At 42.5% G+C, this 14,193-nt stretch overlaps 1 protein-coding gene across 1 annotated transcript in view; it reads left to right on the top strand.

Annotated features, from left to right (window-relative positions):
- LRRK2 (leucine rich repeat kinase 2) overlaps positions 1–14,193 on the top strand; it is a 2,398,611-nt gene that overhangs the window by 999,697 nt on the left and 1,384,721 nt on the right. The window contains exon 25 of the mRNA XM_069629211.1: positions 1,157–1,305. Coding sequence (XP_069485312.1) covers positions 1,157–1,305 — 149 coding nt within the window. The remainder of the gene's footprint in view (positions 1–1,156; positions 1,306–14,193) is intronic.

The raw sequence follows: 14,193 nt of genomic DNA, 5'->3' as shown, positions 1-14,193 counted from the left end.
TATTGGCAGTTATTTTATATTTCTTGAACCTATTCTCAATTTGACAACATTTCTGTACCTTGAAAGTTTGCAATATACAATGTGTTACACACATTCCCTGATTCCTGAAATCTATCATTAAATTGTTATGGGTAGTATGGACCACTAAGCCAGAATTATAATTATAATTCAGGTCTTTTCTGAAGCATGATCCAACCCTGATTTCACTTTACTTGCATTGGAGGCATAATGTTCTTTTTGCTTAAACTCCTTACGGACAATCTTATAACCCTGCCACAAGGTAAATCTGTGGCTGGAAAATGCCACTGTTTAACAGTATTGCAGTTACTGGTAATTAGTACCTGGCGGTCCGTGCGTCCACAGAATGCATGAATGTGATTGACTCGTTTCTGAGCCATACCACATAACAATCCCGTGGACGCACGCAAGTGCCTGCGTTTGATCCCGGTGGGGGGGCGTGGCAGCCCCTTAGCCAATGAGGAGGCTCAGAACTGGGCAATTTCCGCCCGAGCCTCTGCAAGTCTGGAGGCTGTCTTCGCCCCCCTGCTGGGGACTCAGGTACGTTTTTTTCCCTCCACCCCTTCCCCTGCAAACTATCCCCTCCCTGCCCTCCCAACCCCACTTACCTTCTTTTTTCTTTTTCTCACGAGCGAACGTGCTGGGAACACTTCTGTTCCCAGCGCATCAGCTACCGATGGCCGCCATGGAAAGGGAAAACAGACTACGTTTTCCCTTTCCTGGCTGCCATTTTATTTGACTTTTTAAATTTTTTTTGTTTTGAAATGTGGCAGCGTTTTGGAACAGAAAAAAATGCCATTAGTACCCTGGTCTAACAGGCCAAGGTACTAATGGCAAGAAGACCCGAGGCGGCAGGCCAATACTGCCCATGGTAATGTTCCCGGGGGCTCGTTAAGGCCCTCGTAACTAGCGGCCCCCCGGGGCATTACCTGGGACGGTATTGGCCTGCCGCTTCGGGTCTTATTGCCACAGTACGTGTTACTTCTTTTAAAATGTTCATGCCATCTGACACCAATAATTTTGAAAAGTTAACTATAAAGAGACCTTCTATTGTTCTGGTTAACACATTTTTGACTTTTGTTTGCAAAAATGGCCTGGCATTGGTTTAATTTAGCTCTTTTCTGCTTTTCCCATCTAGAAATAAAATTTCTGCAATAGCTTCACCTTTACGCCTGCCTGAACTGATAACCATAAACATTAGTAAAAACAAAATGTCAACACTTGCTGAGAATATTCTAGAAGGGTGCTGCAAAGTGGAGACCTTTAGTGCTATGGTGAATCGCCTAGGTGAGTATATTTTGATTGCCTTGTTACTTGCAATATAGCGGACGAAAAATCTTTTAAAAAATTCTGGGGATGCGGCAGGAGCGTGTGCTCCCTGACGTGGTCCACCCAGATCAGACAGCCTTTGTTGCGGGATGCCAGACTTTTGACAAAATTAGGGAACAAACTCCCTGGTAGATACTTGTTGGCCCTTGGGGGTGGGAAAGGCATTGCACTTGGATGGTTTTTGAGGATAGGGAATGTGTTGCACCTGGATATTTCTTTGGGAGTAGGAAATGTGTGGCACCATACTCAATGTTCTGCATACTCGCCCTCAAACTCCAAAGTGAACATAAGCCTACCTCTACCGTATACAGTTATCAACATCCAACATGAAACCAAGCACACACACATCACCAATGCACATCATACCCCAACACCATGTGATGGCTACCAACCAAAAACGCACCAACGCTCAATGACTAGTGTTTCCGAATTGAAGCTGCCAACAGCATGTCTAACTTCTCTTGCTCTTCTCCCTCATAATCCCACTTACAAACCGCCCCAACCCTCCTTTCATTGCTGATCTGCCAGATCACCAAGAGACCATGCAAGTGGCAGTGTTGCACGGTACAGAGAAAGGAAAGAAAACGAGCATTGTCAGTCCAAACAGATATGGCTTTTGTGTAGTCATTGGATAAGCATTTTCTAGGCACTGCCATAATGGTGTACTACTTGACCATAAAATGTCAATAGGTGGAAAATGGTCTGCTTACATATGCATATGATAGTCAAGCCGGGCAAATGGCTATCTAATACCTATGTACAAGACAAAACGGTTGTCTTTGTCAGTCCTTGTTTTTACAGAATTAAACATGGTGTGCCATCATCTAATGCACTTCTTACAAAATATTGCTAACTGATATCCAATGTTATCATCACACTCAGTAGCCCAGTTACTTGTGTATTGTCTATTTTAATTGACAAAATCAGTACATATGTTGCAAGAATCAATACTTTCGATTGCTATAAATGACCAAATCAATGTGTCACTTGCAATGATTTGCCAACACGTGTTTCGACCAACATGGTCCTTTTCAAGGCAAAACTTAAATTAGCAACCTTAACCAATATAGGAATCAAATTATTAGACAAAATTAAAGAATACAAAATGAATAATAAAAAGTATGTAACGTTGACATAAGAAAAATGAGTGGTTATTTTGCTTGTGTACCATGCATAGGAGAGGAGACAAAAGATAGGGGAAAACAAAGAGAAAAGAATATTAGATTTTGATCATCAGTGAGTAACTCCATTGTAAGTTAAATTACTCAATTATGAAAAATTGTTGAATATCTCATTCCACTTTCAATTTTGTACCAAAAAAACAGAAATTTAAACGTGCCCATCAATCAATGCGTGCATTAAATTATTTTATACTGGAAAAAAAATATATATATATTTCGGCTACACAACCATTGCTGAACCAACTGGGTGATGCTGAGGCTATTACTTCGGAATCTGATGTCTGTCTCAGAAAAGAAAAGGAAATGAACAGAACTTGTCAAAAGGAAAAAAAACATCGAGGGTGTCGTGGGAAACGGCTCCGATGTACAACAACAGAGCAGGTCAATGCGCTCTGGAGCAAAACAGTAACAACTGAAAATATGAAGATTCATCAAATTGTTAATGTCTTCCCATATACTCACGGGTCCGCAACTATCGCTACACTCACTGGGCCTGAACTTCTGCCCCACCACGACCTTTGATTATGTTGAGTCACGTCTGGATTTTGACAAATTCCTAAGTAAGGTCAGATTTAAAACGTTTTTCTCTATTAATCCACCGCTGGCCAGACCACCTATGCCTCGAACTGGCCAAACTGGCCTTTGTATCTCTGATATCCCCATGTTGACCGATTTGGCTTGTCTCAATAATGAACTGTTTGATCCCTCCACTTTTGATCCTGTTGACTTTGACATTGATCCCAATTGGGATATTCGTACCAAACTTAAAAACAAGTCAAGGTTTAATCCCCAATTTTCTGTGGGGGGGTTGCTTTGAGGCATTCCATGATCTCTGCGTCCGTGATCTTCATAAATTGTGCAAAAAACCCTTCAATTGTAAACAGAATTTGACCATGTCACAACTTTCGGCCTTGAGTGAACTACAGAATTTGTCTAACATTGTTATAAAACCGGCCGACAAAGGCTCCAATATTGTTTTCCAGGACAGGGATTGCTATGTGGCTGAAGCCAATTGTCAACTTTGGGATCGCTGCTGCTATTCCAGGCTATCCAAAAATCCTTTTGGTCAAATACTTTAGGAGCTTACTTCTCTGTGTGCCAAGTGGGCCGAAAAAGACCTAATTGGGGACGAAGTGGTCAAATTTCTTGTTCCAGCTTGCCATACTGTTCCTACCATCTACTTTCTGCCCAAGACGCATACATCCCTCACTCATCCGCTGGCCAGGCCAATTGTCACTCTGTGGTTCCCTTCTTGAACACTTGGCACAATTCATCCATGAGACCTTATCTCTGCTTGTTTCTGTTCTACCTTCATACTTACGGGACACCAAGGATTTCTTAAGTCACATCACTGATATACCTTGGGAGGAGGGATTAATTCTGGCAACCCTTGATGATGTTTCTCTCTATACTCCTATTGATCACACGATTGGGTTGGCAGCCTGTAAATATTTGTTGGACACTCGTTCTTTGAATTTTTTGGGGCACAGTGGTATGATTTTGGATATGCTATTGTTTTGTTTAACCAACAATGTTTTTCTGTTTGAGGCTTTCTTTTATCATCAAGTCAGAGTTACTGCACCTTTGCTCCGTCCTATGCAAATTTGACAATTGGGTGTTGGGAGGCAACCTTTCTTTCTGATTTACTTTTATCAAGGTTTCCAACACAGATTATTAGTTGGTGGCGTTATATCGAGGATGTTTTTATAATTTGGAAGGGCAGTGAAAGCGATTGGGTGTCTTTTGGGGACAGTATTAACAATAACGCTGTGAATTTGAGATTTACTGAATGCCACAGCTCCACAGAGATAGTAAATCTGGATGTCATTGTGAGGCTTGACAATCTAGGAATCCATACATCTCTGTATAAAAAACCCACAAACACAGGCCTTTCTTTGCATGACACGAGTTGCCATCCGCCGTCCTGTAAGAAAAGTATTCCATATGGCGAAATAATAGTTTTCGGCAGACCTGTACAGATATTCTTGAATTTGACCGGTGTTGTAGTATGGCCGCCGTTGGCTTTTTACAACAAGGCTATAGCAAAAAGACTATAGAAATGGCCTTTCACAAAGCATGTGCACTTTCAAGGGAAAAACTATTGCATGGTCCTACCAGCAAGAAAAACCAGGACCATGATGACTCCCACCTTATTGTCACATTCAATAATGCTTCACATGATGTCCGGAAGATTATTACGACACATTGGCGTATTCTTATGCTTGACAAAGATCTTGGTCCAGTACTGCCTAAATGCCCTATATTGACTTGCAAACAAGCAACGTCATTAAAGGACAGACTGGTCTGCAGCTATTTATCCCCTGATGAAAAAAACTCTGCTATGATCAATTGGCTACCAGGTTTACCTAAAGGTTTCACTAAGTGCCAAAAATGTAAGGCCTGTCCACATGCCACTGTGTGCAAATCATTTATACATCCTATTACAGGCCTTGAATTTAAGATAAAACATTTTATTAATTGTGATACTCCGTTTGTTTTGTATATCCTTGCATGTCCCTGCTTGAAATGGTACGTAGGGTCAACTACATGTATATTAAAGGTCAGAATTCTGCAGCATTTAAGAGCCATCAAGAATTTTGACCCGACGTACCCGATGGCCAAACATTTCAGGCAGGAGCATGACAGTGACTTTCATTTACTCATGTTTTTTGCTGTGGCCCATGTTCCGACTCATCAGAGAGGAGGTGACCAAACCTTGAAATTGAGACAATTGTTAACCAGGTTCATTTTAGATTTTGATACCAAACACCCAAATGGCCACAACGTGGATGAGGAGCTGCATACATTTATGGGTACCTGATATTTTTGCACTTTTGTCTCCATCTCCTCTCCCTCTCCTTTGTTCTTTGATTCTGGCTATCTAATATTCTTTCTCCCAGGGATTAATTTGGTACATCGCCCTGGCATAGCAATGCCCCCTCGATTTTAATCTTATTATTTGTGCTACCCTGTTTGTTAAACATTTGGGGAACGCCATTTTGTTATTTTGGCCTGACATTTTTACTTTAAATCTGTCTTGCGCTGTCTTTTGTAGAAATTATCTCCCTCCCCCTATTTTCACCCTCTCTCCATTTTTTGTTATTTTTTAGATCCATTATTGTTAAGGCTTCTTGTTTTCAGGCATTTACACCTTATCATGCGGCCCTAAATGCTGTAGACCTAAGGCTGTATACTAACTTTATGCAATTGCACTTTAGGCTCTAGCCATATGTATTTTATAATGGTATTTGAGATAGGACGATATTGGTTTACATATGCACTTGCACTTTATGGTTAATGACATTTTTTGTATACTGTTGCTGTGTAAATATGTTTGTACTGAACTGCACTTGCACTTTATGCCGTTGTTATGGGTCGTAAAATGTATGAGATCCTTTATGAATGCACTTGACTTTATGGTTTCTCTGAAACATGTTTTAACTCCATGGTTGCCCTACTGACACTATTACATTTGTCTCTGGTGCCAACTTCTGTTATATACTTACAATGCAACTATATTTATGGACTTGCACTCGCATTCCCTGATTTTTATCATCGGATTTTGTTTTCCATTGTGGCTACATTTTATCTGGTGTAATTTTAGACCCGTTTCCTAAACTGTTTTATTTAGCAATTTGTGAAACCACTGTACTTTATCCATCCCATTGTTGGATTACATGAGGTTCTACTCCAGTTTAACATGGCCGCCCTGGTTTCATGGCATAGTGTTGGACCTATGGAGATGGACGCAATGGTAGAGGGACTACATTCGAATATGTTGATTTTTTTCCTTTTTTCCTTTGCTCCCCTAAAGTGGCCAAGTGCTCAGGGAAGCGCGAAATGCATTGTTCAGGATTCCCCCTTGGCTTCCTGTTTTGTTTGTTGTGTGTGCTTGCCGTTACTTAAAATAAACTTGTTTCTCTATCTGGATTAGAGTTTGTCATCTCTTGGATTGTGCAGTGCCTCACTGGAGTACGGTTTTTCTCCTCTGCTGTGTTTCACTATATATATATATATATATATATATATATATATATATATATATATATATATATATATATATATATATATATATATATATATATATATATATATATATATATATATTCATAGGAAGAGCACTTTTTGGGTGGCTTATAACTCCGCTCCCCGTGGACGAATCCTCCCCAAACTTTGCAAAAAAATCTATATGGCCCACTCTGAATTGCAAGGTTTGGTGAGGTTTGGTCCACGGGGGCAAAGTTATAGGGGTGGGGGATCCAAATTTTCTTTTTTTCCCATAGACTGAATGGAGAACATTTTTCTGTCGTGCCTACAGCCCAAACCGCTGAATGGATTTTCAACAAATTTGCGGCAGGAGCAAATTTTGGTCCCGAAAGCGTGCTTTTGTAAAGTTGGTGAAAATCTGTCTGGTCTTTTTTTTTTTTTTTTTAAAACAACCAAATAGTAGGTCTAAAAAAATTACTGATATCTATGTCTGCTCCGCGGACACACTTCCCTGTTCGCTCCGCTGACAGGACACCTATTGGCTAATCGGCTTGCGTCATGTCTGCGGACATGCAACATGTTCTCTGATTGGCTGGGATTAAGCGTGAGATGTGTCACATTTTCTTGATGTAGCCGCCATGTTGGATCGCGGACATCGGGGAGTGGGAGTGAGCATAAATCCAATTTTGGGGAGTGTGTTGGTGTGTAGGAGTGCTTGGAGAGGGTGGGGGAGTAAGAGATGGGTCACATTCTGTATTTGTTTAGGTGGGAGAAGGCCTTGATGTGTGTGTGGTATCCATGGTCACCGTGGTTGTCCGTGGACATGCTAAACACTGGGCACACTACTGGCTATTTTACTTTAGCGTGATGTTGGTTTTGGGTCGTTAGTAGAGCATTGGGTGAAGAGGATGTATTGAAGAGTTTGTGTGTTGGTTGTAATTATTTTTTAGAGTGTTAATTGAAGTGGATAGGTTTTGAGGTGGATGTATTATGTTTTTGGGTTGTGGTCATTTGGTAGGTGTTTGCTTCTATGAGTGTTATGCTGCGGTGGTTGTGGCCAGGGCCTAGGGTCTTGGGTGCATGGCCGAAGGCCTACGGCCCTTCGGCCATGCACCCAAGACCCTAGGCCCTGGCCACAACCACCGCAGCATAACACACCCATGCTACCAAAGATTTGATTGTGGTGTGTGGGCTACTTAGTGGCTATGTTTTCAAAAATGTGTGTACTGATTGACAGTAGTGGAATAGTGTTTATAGGATAGTGAGATGATGTGTGTTTGTTGGATTGTGTTCAGAATGTTGGTATTGAAGACTAGGCATTTTGGGTTGTATATATTGGTGAGATGTTCATTTGCATGGCTTTGTTATGTTGTGGTGTTTGTGAGTCTAATTATTATACTTACTGTTTCCTTTGTTGAGGCTGTATGTAGAGTTTTGGCCAGGCCATGCAGTCAAGATTGTAGTGTTTGGCAACAAGCGCTGCAGCATAAGATACCCATGGAATCAAACATTTTAGATTGTGGTTTATGGTCAGGTGTTTGCTTGAATTGGTGTGTTATGCTGTGGTGTTTGTGAGTCCAATCATTATATACTTACTGTTTGACATTTTGTGGTTATATGCAGTTTTTTCATGACATGGGTAGTTGGAGCAGAATTTTTTTTTCATGTGATGAAAGAAAAAATCACATGTTAGTGTAGGTAGTTTATAATGAGTATTGCATTGCATGGTAGACATTTCTGTATTTTGTCGACCCTCATAGTTAGTACTTTAGAAGTACTATAGTTAAAACCAGTGTACTGTGCAATTTGCTCAGTTCGTGTGTTTGTTGATTAAATCATTGGGTCTGTGGGAACAAAATCCATGCTGGATTAAAAAACAAACTTTCTACGTTATGGTACAATATATTTCTTTGATTTCAATAGGAGGAATTGAATGTGTATGGTTTTTTATTTGGAAGTGGTGGTAGTATTGTTGCAATTAGATAGCAGTTGGTGTATTCTATTTGTTTATTTCTTTTTCTATTTTAGTGGTATTCATCTATCTGTTGGCTTTTTGCAGATTTTTGGGGCAGTTGGATACCTGTTGGCGTATTCTAACTGGTCATAGTTTTGAAGTTCAAGTTTTGTTTATGTTCATACACAGATTAGTTATTACATTTTGGTTTTAAGAATATTAATTAAGCATTTACAAGACTTGCTGGTAATCTCTGTTTTAGAGTAATGGCGGTATCATTACATTTGAACCATCCACAATTCTTTTTTTATATATGCAGTGTAGTGACTTGCATTGGTTGTGGCTCCTGCGTGGTAGATTATACCTATTGTTGTGAAGGTTTTCTGACCAAGTGATACTTGACCATGTGTGAATCCAGTCAGCTTGCAGTTGTTTTTGGTACCATCTACATTATAATGTAAAAGCATTACTATTATGTATTTACTATGTGTCTGTATTTGTAAGGTGGAACAATTATCAGAATTGCAGGTAGTACATAATCTGCCATGGTTTGCATTTTGTACAAGTTGCTGAAATGGATTGGATTCACAGTTAGGTATGGATAAATACACGAAGCGTCGATTAGGAACTTCTTGTATACATGCCTTTAGAGTGCATGTATGTTTCCAAATGTATGAAATCTGGAAGATTTCATGTTTGGGTACGTTTTCTTTTCCAGTACTTGCAGTAAGTACATTAGAAATGTTTGTGGATCTTCTTGTGAGTTTATAGTGAATTTGACAATTCCAGCATAGTAGTCTAATTCCTGCCTTATTTCTGTAAGTGTTGTCAGGATTGTTGGTTGCATTTCTATGAAGCACTAACATTTGCAAACACAATTGGTCTGTACTGTGTAAGTAAATGTCAATAATTGTTTGTAATTGGAATAGAATATTGACTGCTACATTTGCATAGCAATTTACACCCAGTTGTATTTGAAAATTTGAATGGACCTGACAGTTCTTTGTCCAAGTCATTTGTTCAGAGTGTATGTTGCTACTTTGAAGGGGTAGTTGAGTTACTTTGAGCAGTAGTTTCTTCTTTGGTTGTGGTGCTTGATGAAGTATTAGCTTCTTTTACTTTCTTTGGAAGAATTGCTGTGAGATCCTGCATAGTTTGAGTCTGAAGTAGTTTTCTTGTGCAACGTTTTGCTTTTTGCGGAACAGGATAGGTTTTTAGATGGTGGGTGTAGAGTGAACGCAGTCTATTGTATTCTATAATGCAAGACATATCAGCATTTACTTTATTTGCATCAAAGTTGATTAGAAATAATCTGTCTAGTGTACGTAAATGTGATGGTGCTACATAGCTCATGCCTACTTTAAAGACTGTGCTACTAATACCTATCAATGCTTTATCTAGGGTAAGACCTTGTGATTTGTGAATGGTGACTGTGTATGCTAGAGTTAGAGAAAATTGTTCTCTGCATACATACATGTCTTTGAAAAAGAAGGAAGCGGGCTGTTGAGCATTCTATCCTTTTAACTTCTGATAGTTTGTCAAAGAGAATATTGACAAATTGAATGTTGTTGTTACATGGATATGTTTGAAAGCCAACAACTATACCAAGTGCTCCATTAACTAGTCCTTGGTCCACGTCAAGGTTACGTTTAAGCATTACTCTAAAGTTTAAAGATAATTTTAATATTTTCTCCAAACCAGCTATGTTCGAGATAGCTTTTTCCAAGGTATTTAGTCTTGTTGTGGCTTGTTGACACATGGGTAGTGTCATACCATGTACGTCCAGTTTGTCTGTGGCGCAAATTTGAACTATTGGTTGCATTTCTTTTTTTAACAATGTTTCATTAAATCTTGAACAGCTTGCAAGAGTTGGCATCAAGGACATACAATTGACATTTTTGTGTGCTAAGTGTTCCATGACATCAGTAGCATATGAGTTATGGCCATAGAGTGCATGGATGGGCCTGGTTTTTAATATAGATTGTGCTTCTTGAGATAGTACACCAACTCTAATACTTTTTTAAAATGTTGGTGTATGTGAGGTCTGCAGACTGACGCATGCTTTCAGTTAACTCTCTATATTGTAAAAGTTGACATTTCCTATGCTGGCAAGAGTTTTAAGGCACAGTTTGTGCCCTAAGGTTTTAAAAATAGGTTCACCTTTCACTGGTGTTAATTGAAGAAGATCCCCGAAAACAACAATGTGTTTTTCTCCAAAGAGCTCTTCGTAGTCTGTTTTGAGGACCTCTTGTAATGAGGTCAATCAAAGCCAAAATTAGGTTGGAGACCATGCTCCCCTCATCTATTAGCAGTATTTTCATTTGTTTCAAAACTCTGCTTAGTTCCATTGCAGATTCTTTAGAAAGTTTCTAATAGTCTAATTTGTTTTGGCGTTCTACTGGAAGGAGTAGTAATCGGTGTAAAGTGACACCGCCCATGTTGTAGGCAGCTACACCTGTGAGGGCAGTTACAACAGCTGACAGTTTGTTGTTTGTCAATTGTTGGAGGAACTTGCTGCTGATTTTGATTAAAATTGCAGTACATAATTCGCTGCCAATTTAGGGTGCTCCTCAGCCCCCCCCCCCTAAAATGCAGCGTATGATTTTGTATTTTTTTTGTTTACCCAACTTCACTTGGCGCAGATGGCCACATTAGTGTGCCAATCTGCCCCCAGGGTGCCCAAACAATACTGCCCCATCTATTGGGGGTCCTGCACCCCCTTTTGTGGTGGCCCTCTCTCCCCCACCCCAAATGGCTTGGGGGGACACCTCATGCAGCCCTCCCTGAGCCTCCTAGGAAGGGCTGCATGATGTGCCCCCCCATCCGTTCGGTGTGGGTGAGGAGAGGGCCACCACAAACGGTGGGACAGGCCCCCCAATAGATGGGGCAGTAGGGTTTGGGTACCCTGGAGGCAGATTGGCACACTAATGTGGCCATCTGCGCCAAGCGAAGTTGGGTAAACAAAGAAAATAATACAAAATTGTAGGCTGCTTTTTAGGGGGGGCTGAGGGGCACCCTACATTGCCGGCAAATGTTATACTGTAACGGGGGATGGCCCTCTCCACCCCCCACCCCAAATGGTGGGCCCCACCTCTTGCATCCATCCCTGGGGGCAGATGCCCCTTCCTAGGAGCAGATATCTGCCCCCAGGGAGGGTTGCACAAGGTGGGGCCCTCCATTTGGGGTGGGAGGGGGTGAGTGCCACCCCCCATTGCAGTAAAACATTCGCTGCCAATTTAGGGTGGCCCTCAGCCCCCCCCTAAAAAGCAGCCTACGATTTTGTATTTTCTTTGTTTACCCATCTTCACTTGGCACAGATGGGCACAATAGTATGCCAATCTGCCCCAGGGTGCCCAAAGCCTACTGCCCCATGCATTGGGGGGGCCTGTCCCACCATTTTTGGGGGCCCTCTCCCCCCCACCCCAAATGGAGGGGGGTGTACCTCACGCAGGCGTTTGTAGGAGGCCCAGGGAGGCCTGCATGAGGTGCCCCTGCCACCCATTTGGGGTGAGGGGTGAGAGGGCCCCCAAAAATGGTGGGCCAGGCACCCCAGTGGGTGGAGCAGTAAGGTTTGGGCACCCCGGGGCCAGATTGGCACACCAATGTGCCCCTCTGCACCAAGGCAAGTTTCGTAAACAAAGAAAAAAATGGAAAATGGTGGAACGCTTTCTAGGGAGGGCTGTGGGGCACCCCAAAGGGTCTGGGAAGTTTCTAATGGGATGGGGCATTAACCCCCTCCCCCCAGCCGCAATGGAATGGGTGCCATGTCATGCAGCCCTCCCTGGGACCAGATATCTGCTCCTAGGAACGGACGCCTGAGCCCAGGGAGGAGTGCAGGACAGCCTCCCCATTATCTGCCCCTGGGGAGGGCTACATGAGATGGGCCGTCCCTCCAATTTGGCCATGTGTGGGTTCCCACGGGTGTCCTCTTTTGGAAAATGCGTGGGGTTCCCTGTTTTCTTTGCTGGCTTCGACACCCTAGGGCCAAATCTGTAGGTTGCCCACATGAACAAATTGTGCTGTGGTGAAAGGCTCGGGGTTACCAGCGGGTTACCCTTTTCCTTTTGCACCCCCGGTAGGTGCACCCACACATGTGGGGTACCGTTTTCATCGGGACACGTGTGGGGACGCGGGAAGGTAGGCCACGTGTTGTTGGCGTGTGTGGTTCGGTGGGTGGCCAGAGCGAAATGTCTGAGAATTGTCTGCATTTCCAGCCAATTTCAGAGACATTTGCCTGTGTCCACTCACCGAAACACGTCGCCAACAACAGATCTCATACCTTCTCGCGTTCCCACAGGTGTCCCGACGAAAAAGGTACCTCACATGTGTGGGTGCACCTACCGGGGGCGCAAAAGGAAAAGGGTAACCCGCTGGTAACCCCAAGCCTTTCGCCACAGCACAATTTGTTCATGTGGGCAACCTACAGATTTGGGCCTAGGGTGTCAAAGCCAGCAAGGAAAACGGGGAACCCCATGCATTTCCCAAAAGAGGACACCCGTGGGAATGCGCAGAGGTCTGACTTGCGCAAAGCGGCCCAGAATTTATTACCCAGAACCCCAGATAAAATGAACATTGTGTTTTTTCCCCACCAAATATCACACTTTGTCGGGGATTGTGGCTAATAAAAACTGGGGGCAATTTGCGCAAGGCAGACCTCTGTGGATTCCCACGGGTGTCCTCTTTTGGGAAATGCATGGGGTTCCCTGTTTCCCTTGCTGGTTTCGACACCCTAGGCCCAAATCTGTAGGTTGCCCACATGAACAAAATGGGCATTGGCGAAAGGCTTGGGGTTCCCAGTGGGTTACCCTTTTCCTTTTGCGCCCCTGGTAGGTGCACCCACACATGTGAGGTACCGTTTTCCTCAGGACACCTGTGGGAACGCGGGGCGGTAGGCCATGTGTTGTGTTTGTGTGGTTTACATAACGTTTTGACCCATTTGCTGGTGGCCTTTGTCACACAACCCTTTCATTTCCCAAATGTGACCTACATTTAGTCGCTGCTTTAGGCACCATACACTTTTGTAACCTGCACAAGTCACCTACCCTTGAAAAGGTCTGCATGTGCTCTTTCAAAAAATGTATGCTTGCCGTTCCTCACCACATTGGTTTTCCCGATTTACACATGCTAAGTGCGTCTGTTCAGGCCGTGAGTGTAAAACTCCTGTGTACCATGGCTCTGTTTGGCTTGTGGTATTGCTTGTTTTGTAAAAAAACTACAAAAAATGTGTGCTCTCCTAACTGCAAGAGTCGGGGGAATGTAGCAGAGCATTGCTTTTCTCAAAATTCATAGAAGCCATTGCCCCGTACCAAGCCAACCATGTCCAACACATACCTTTTTTCGGTCATTTTCCTGCTTTTCCCCCAATCTATGGCAGTTTCCCCTACCTAGTTGTTGCCTGACCTACGCAAATCACCCCTTCCGAAACTTGGAATTTTGTCTACTTTTCAGAAATACTTGCCTTTCTGTCCTCCAATTCGGCTTTCCTACCCTTTTATTCCATTCCGTCCATGCATGTCCAATTGGCAAAAATGGCCAAAATCGCCTACCTCTCACAAAACTGTTGATAACCACATCAAAATATTTTTTTTTCGTTTCCACTCAACCTGTTCTTGAAAGCCAGGAAATTGGGGAATTCAGCACAGCAAACCATTCGTTCCTAGCTCTTACAAGGAAAAAAACACAGGCTTCTTTGTACATCATTGTATTGGCATTTTTTGAAAAAAC

The sequence above is a fragment of the Ambystoma mexicanum genome, chromosome 12 (genome assembly GCF_040938575.1).
Source record: "Ambystoma mexicanum isolate Mex_15411 chromosome 12, UKY_AmexF1_1, whole genome shotgun sequence".
In the NCBI taxonomy this organism is placed as follows: Eukaryota; Metazoa; Chordata; class Amphibia; order Caudata; family Ambystomatidae; genus Ambystoma; species Ambystoma mexicanum.
Note: the sequence above shows the minus strand (reverse complement) of the source record. Positions and strands in the feature narration are given on the sequence as shown.